The sequence below is a fragment of the Sipha flava genome, unplaced genomic scaffold, assembly GCF_003268045.1.
Source record: "Sipha flava isolate LNK unplaced genomic scaffold, YSA_version1 50_pilon_pilon, whole genome shotgun sequence".
In the NCBI taxonomy this organism is placed as follows: Eukaryota; Metazoa; Arthropoda; class Insecta; order Hemiptera; family Aphididae; genus Sipha; species Sipha flava.
In genome coordinates, this window is record NW_020273428.1 from 182,445 (window position 1) to 189,798 (window position 7,354).

At 39.3% G+C, this 7,354-nt stretch overlaps 1 protein-coding gene across 1 annotated transcript; it reads right to left on the reverse strand.

The window, feature by feature from the left end:
* Positions 1-1,358: 1,358 nt before the first annotated feature.
* On the reverse strand, positions 1,359-7,261 carry LOC112690591 (fork head domain-containing protein crocodile-like). The gene is made up of 2 exons (XM_025564639.1): positions 5,286-7,261; positions 1,359-3,059 (listed from the first exon to the last, which is right to left on the reverse strand). Exon 1 carries the CDS (start codon positions 6,595-6,597, stop codon positions 5,287-5,289), a length of 1,311 nt encoding a protein of 436 aa, XP_025420424.1. The 5' UTR covers positions 6,598-7,261; the 3' UTR covers positions 1,359-3,059; position 5,286.
* Between the last annotated feature and the right edge of the window lie 93 nt (positions 7,262-7,354).

The window sequence follows — 7,354 nt, forward strand, 5'->3', positions numbered from 1 at the left end:
GAAAATATAATTTTTTATATTTTTATTAGATACTTTCCTTCGGAATTATAATCTTAGAAGAAAATATTATATTGGACATTTTTACTATTTTTTTCTCAATAATAGTCGAGCTATACTAAAATATTGTACTCTAAGAATGAAGGATGATACTATATAGTACACTCAAATGTCTTAGCATTATAATTATAGTTACTCTGAATTTAATGTTAAATATCCTTGAAGAACATACCTATATGTTATAAAATATTTCAGTTGTTGCATGACAACTCATTTTTCTATAAAAATGTTAATTTGAGAAAAATAAACGTTTAATTTAAAAAGGTTTTAAATAAATAATGTAAGTTGGATAAAATTCAATTTCGGTTCTTGTGAACAGACGGTAATTTGAAAATATTTAAAAGCAAATATATATTTTTACATTACCACTGGTACACAGTATTTTTATATTGGCTGTCATATAAACTTCAATACCAAGGTCTTTGAATTTGAGTAAACGCATACGTATGTAATATCGTGAATGTATTGTTAATATTATATATCGATGTATCCTATTTAAATCGTATTAAACAGTAAAAAACTAAATCATCATACGTTCCAGCAGAGAAACCGGTGAAAGATGTAATAGAGTAAGACGACGTTTGTATAATGCATATTATATATTAATAATAATCAAATGTGAAATCGTATAATTTCGTTTATATATACATAAAATATAATAAATACATGATACAAATAAGAAATTATTTACAAGTGTTAAAATTCATAGTACATTTTGACGAGTGAATACATACATTATTATTATAACAAAACATGGTTAAATGTATGTTACAAATGCGTATTGCAGACATCATAAGTTATCGTACGCCGTATCGCTTGATTGGTATACCAAAAACGAATTTTACATCAAAAACAAACATTAATATATAATCAAGTCCATAGGCCCTACATGTGTATTTTTATTTTATACTTAGTACATTTTAAAACTATTGGTTGCATTCTTTAAACCAAACAATTTGTGTGGTGTGAAAAATATTTAAATCGAATAACATATTATTACTAACAATATATATTATATAAATTTTATGACAGGCTACTTTGTGTTTAAAGAATTTGACTTGTCTTTTTAATAAATAATAGTTATTTTACATACATTATTGTAACCTTATGTATGCATTAAATATAATAAGCAAATTTCATGCATTTTACATAAAAAATTAAAATTTAAGATATTTTAAGAGATAAACAATAAATTCTTTGCCAATTAAAATTAATTATGATTCCATTTTAAATGCATAACATATATCTGTATATAATAAAAATTAAATTGTTTAGTACTCGCTATGTTTTAAAAAATGATTTACCTACTAAACTATATTTACCGTTTTAGTTCGTGGAAATTTTGAAAATTAATTTATTTTCGGTTTTTTTTTTAAAGTATTGCACAAAGATATGTAATTTATTTTATTTTTTCTACCTACTATTATTCTCTTGTATTTAACATGGAAAATAAATGGACAGCTTATTTAATGGTATCAATAATATATTACAATTATAAATATAAAGTTGATGTAAAATACGTTCAAGGCACATGTACGTAGTTTTTTAAAGTCACAGGTACGATAAGAACCAATATTTATTATCTATAACTAAATTTATACAATACATAAAATATACATTGGAAAATAACTAAAGCAAGTACAATTTTTCATAGATTACAGAATGTATACGTATAGATACACGAAATTCTATATATAAATAACATAAAAAAAAATCACATGTAGGTATACTGAAAGAAAATAAAGACTACAAACAAGATTGTACGGTGGGACGTATAAATATATATAATAAGTGGAAAGAAAGAAAACAAATGTATGATACACGACGAGAAGTATGTAATCTAGTCGAGAACGACGAGACCTTATTGATTGTATTACCGACGAAAGAATAATAATTATTCTTAATATTGCGGATTAAAATGACCCTTACTGAGACCAGAGTTTTATTATGCACATTATTTACAAAGGGATCTGGCTACGTCGATTGAGATGATGAAAAACTAACGTGTTTTTAAACGTTGAATTACATGTCAATCGTGTAATTCAGAGTTCACGTGGTAAAAATTAATTATAATGTACTCGTATAAATACGTATTACGCAGTTATAATGTGCGAGGTGTATTAGTACAAGTAATTATACTTGCACGGGAAAGAGCTGACTCAAAAACTATCAGAATTATACGACTCGTTTTATTTGGTACGAAATCTAAAAAGTGTTAACATACACCAAGTTGTTACATGCACACAGTACATCAGTGCATTATTTTTTACTTTTTTCATATAAGTCAATAAAACTTTTGTGTAATTTAACTGTTGATTTCAATAGTTTTACTAACAGTTATGGTAAAAGAACTCATTATTACAGATATTGTTACTATTACGTATAATATAATACAAAAAATGTCGTAGTACCAAGAGTACTTGCACGACACCATACTCATCGACTGGTTTGAGGTGAACTATTGGATTCGATACAATATGCGATATCGTTGAACAGTTGTAGAGAAATTGCGTGCGCAAAAGTCCTGTGTCGGGATGGGAGGAGAGAAAGGACGAATTATAACAGTAATGTACCTACGTATATAAACACACACACACACACACACACACGTACTAACACACATTCACGCATATACACACGCACGCGCGGCGAAGGATAGATAGATGGATATACGCATCGTATTCATTGTATAGTGTACACACGTCCGTCACCTGATAAGCCTAGTCGGCGGACGTTTTCCGGAATGACAGCCAGGAGAGCAGTAGCAGCAGCATCGGGCAAACCCCATGTGGTTCGTGTCTCTTAGGTGAATTTTTACTGTTTTTTTTTTTTTTATTTTTCTTTTTTGTCTTCCTGCTAGCAATCGTACAGTCGTGCCCGTCGTCCCGGCATCAGTGCCGTCGGTGTCTTTCCACCGCAGGCTTCTCATGCGGACGAGTACAATTTGTTCGTCTGACAGCTCCTTCCCAGTTCCCCGCGGTCGTGTCGTTGTCATTGTCGTCCTGTAAACAGCACACACATACGTACACGTATACTTACACATTTACTACAGTGTACGCGGCGGTAAAACAACACGTGTCAGTGCACACTCTATTACGGACTTGTATACATTTATATAAAAATAATTATGTACGCCGCCTACTTATATACGTATATATGGATAGGATATATCGTGTACGCATATTCCGCGCGTGACACATTTAATAGTGTCGTCTGATCGTCAACCTTGCGGCTGCGCGTGACGAGGGTTCGATTGGCCTGTGTACGGATGTACAAATAAATGTCTGATGACGGCAGCGTGACGGGCGGACGATATGTGTGGAGTGTACCGAAGGGAAAACCGGAGAGAGTGGAACTTCAGGGATCCACGGAGGAAGGCACGCAAAATATTTCGAACCGTCACGAAAACGAGAAACGGTCTTTTTTTCTCCTCGCATAGTACGCGCACAGCAGTTATTATTCTTTTGAGTGCGTACAGTTAGACGAATCACAGGATCACGTGAGACTCGTAATTAATTACCGCGTACGTCGCACACAAGTATTATGCAGCGTGCGCGTAATATATGTTTCTGTTTCGAAGATCAGAGTTTTGTGATAAAAATACCGAAAGAATAGTCAGGACTATTATTATATATTATCGCGCAGCAATTTAGTGCACAACAGTTGCTTAATAATAATAAACGTACGTAATCTTACTTCGTATTTGTACAGCACCGCCACGCACACTTCAAATGGATTCAGACGTTTTAAAAGCGTGGTAGTGGCATCGGAGATTAGGCGAGGGCTAATATATAAAGAATAAGAGCTACGAGCCATCTGCATACGTGTTCTAAATAGAAATCGGAAAAAATAAAAGAAATCGGCTGAACAAAATGTACGCACTTGTAAGGGTTCTTTTTTTTTTTACCGTATAACCGTATACTTTAAAACTTGATTGTTACGGATCAGCGTAACAAATGTACTAAAAAGCTAAACGGTTTCGCTCTTATTTTGATTAAACAATTATTTACGATCATAATATAATACAGACATTCGAATTTGTTTAACGTAATACATATTTCAAATAATATCGTAAATTATAAAACAAGTGCTGAAACTAAATATGAATACTATAATGCCGATGAGGTTTAGTTTTAATATACTTTCATGTGGATATACTAAATTAAATTAAACTCATATTGATTTTCTTAATAATTCAAAAACTATACGTAAATTACAAAAATCGGAAACCATCAATTCATCAGAAATAATAGTTCGTTGTTATTAATATTTTCTGTTGTCAGCCCGTGTGACGGTATGAAATTACTTTTTTGATATATGGAGATATTATTTCAGAAATAATATTAAATACCAAGTGTGAAAAAGTAAGCAATTTTTTACTTTTATAACTTTTATAATTATTTCAATGAAACGTGTTATATGAATGCAATAGATTAACATTTTTTTTTTTTTTTTCATAAATAATAGAGGTTATAAGTAGAAAAGCATAATAAATCCTATAGTGCTGTAATAGTGATTATCGTGATAATCTAAAGAACTCATTCATAGCTCATTCATTTGTATACAATAATTATTTCAAGTTATATATGTACTCATCGAAGTATACAAAAAAAAATGAACTGTTACACCTGTATTAATTATACATTCATTGATGAAATGACTCACAGGAAGATGAAATTCTCGTCATTCACTTTGTTAGAAACGAATACAACACAATATCCGTAGAAAAAAACAATTTTTTCCAAGAATTTATTTATAAACTAACGAACAATAGCCATTCGTAAGCGTACAGATATTTAAAACATAATCCTCGAGAAATTCTGCTAAAATTACTTGTTTATATATTCATATTCAATCGAACCATACATTGCTTATATATAAGCACCGTGAGTATAATGCCGAACGAGTAAAGTTAGTAATGCAAATCACGTATGAACGATATTCTAGGCAGGTGCGTGCCTAGAGGAGATTGGATGTTTGAACCCCTACTCCCCAAAATTTTAACGAATTTAGAAAAAATTATTCTTTGATATTTTTAAAAAAATTATGTTCAATATGATAAACATTTGTCAGGGTCTATTGTCGGTCTATCTAATACTCTAAAATAAATTATTACCAAAATGTAATATAAATACATTTGAAATACTCGGTAGTAGAAATATTGAATCCCCCGAAAACCATTTCCAGGCACGCCACTGGTTGAATTATTCGTTATGATGTAAACTCACGTTATAGTTGTGATGAGAACTTGACCGACGAATTGCCGTTGTGCTGTTGCTGTTGCTGTTGCTGATGCTGCTGTTGCTGCTGCTGCTGCTGCTGCTGTTGCTGATAGTAGTTGTGCAATTGCGTATGGGTACCGGGGGTGATGTGTTGCGAATTGCGAAACGCGCAGCTGGCTGCCGTGGCCGCAGTCACAGGGTTAGGGACGACAGCGTCAAAGAAATCGGAAGGATCGGCACTGTACCAGCTGCCGGGCGGTCGATGGTGTCCAGCCGCGGCTGCCGCGGCTGCGGCAACGTACTGATGGTGGTGCGAGGCAAACTCGTCGCCGTGGTGGTGATGGTGGTGATCACCGGTGGCCGCTGCAGCGGCGGCCGCGGCTGCTGCCGCAGTGGTGGACATGTACCTGTGGTGGTGATGGTGCAGGTGGTGTCCGTTATTGCCACCACCAGCCGCGGCCACGGCGGTCGAGGGCGAATCGTCCTGGTGGTCGTTGTCGTACTGCAAGTGGTGGTGGTGCTGGTGGTACGCTGACGGCGGCGGTGGTGGAGGCGGTGGAGGTGCTGATGACGCAGAACCACCGGACGAAGGTGGTGCGGACTGGTCGTCGCCGGACGTCGGTTGATTGTGCGACTGCGGCACACCCGGCTCCTTCTTCGGCTGTTTAATGCAGTCCTGCTGCACCTGCTGTATCAGGTCCTTACCGCCGTTGCCGCCGCTACCACCGTGCAACAAAAGCTTGCACTGTTCTTCGGTGACCTTTTTCAGCATGAGCTCCTGCTGCCGCTTGATGGCCTCTTCCTTCTCCTTGAGCGCATCCTTCTTCTTGAACCGTCTCCGGCGCCGCAAGTACGATCCATTGTCGAACATGTTGTACGAATCTGGGTCCAGTGTCCAATAACTACCTTTGCCTGGTTTCTTATCGTCTCGCGGCTGCTTGACAAAACACTCGTTCAAGCTTAGGTTGTGCCGGATAGAGTTTTGCCAGCCCTGCTTGTTTTCCCGGTAGTACGGGAACCGTTCCATGATGAACTGGTATATGCCGTTCAGCGTGCACCGCTTGTCCGGTGCGTTCTGTATGGCCATCGCGATGAGCGCGATGTACGAGTACGGCGGTTTGACCATGTCCTTGGCCGCGGCCGCAGCAGCCGACACCACGTGATGGTGGTGGTGGTGCGAAGCCTGGTACCCGGCTGCCGGATTGTACCCGTACCGCGCGTACTGCTCGTACGCGCTCGGGTACGCGGCCGGATTCGACGTGCCCGGATACATACCGGTCCGGTAGTAGGCGTTTTGGTCGCCGAACAGTGTGTGCATGATCGTCAAAGGCGGTGCGCGATCGACGTGTTCGTACCGATCAGTTGATGATCATCAATCGCGTTACGTGTTCGCTGGTCGGCGCGTGCATGTAGCAGCGAGCTACGGAACAACGTACAGCTTAGCGGAGAAAAACCGGCACGACCGTTTTGTTCGTGTACGCCGCCGGCGTACGAGCCGAGTTGGCCGTGGTCGTTGTTGTTTTAAAATTAAAAATCGATTAGACGGGCCGATGGCGAGACGGAGAGAGATGTGGCGGCCCAGTTGTTCCGTGCCGGCAACACGGCAGCACACGTACGGTACGGAACGCGCACACTACCGATAAAAACGGACCTTTTTGGCGAAACTATCAAAACAACGCGGCGACGACAACGGAAACCAGCACGCGGACGTTCCGCTACGTAAACAACCCGAAAAAATCGTTTCTTCGCGCGTTCGCCACCACGCACCGCCGTCGCAGTCGCAATCGGGTCGTCGCAGTCGTCGCAGTCGTCGTCGCCGTCGCAGTCGCAGTCGTCATCACGCCCGCACGCCGAGTGCGTACCGGACGCACCACCGCCGAGCCGGGACCCGTTGTAGGTGGGACGGTGGACCGCCACCCCCCCGGTTAATCGTCGCGCGCTCCGATTGGCCGGCGCGCGGCACGCCCGCCGGCCAACCGGCTCGTTCGCGCTGTCACGGCCGAACGACCGGGGTGCGGTGCCCCCCTCCGTCGGGTGTCGCGCTTGCAACGATGTATCCGGTACGCGCGCGCGCG

Bases quoted from the DNA above. Each gene is read 5' to 3' on its own strand.
- LOC112690591 (XM_025564639.1), bottom strand. From the start codon at position 6,597: ATGCACACACTGTTCGGCGACCAAAACGCCTACTACCGGACCGGTATG.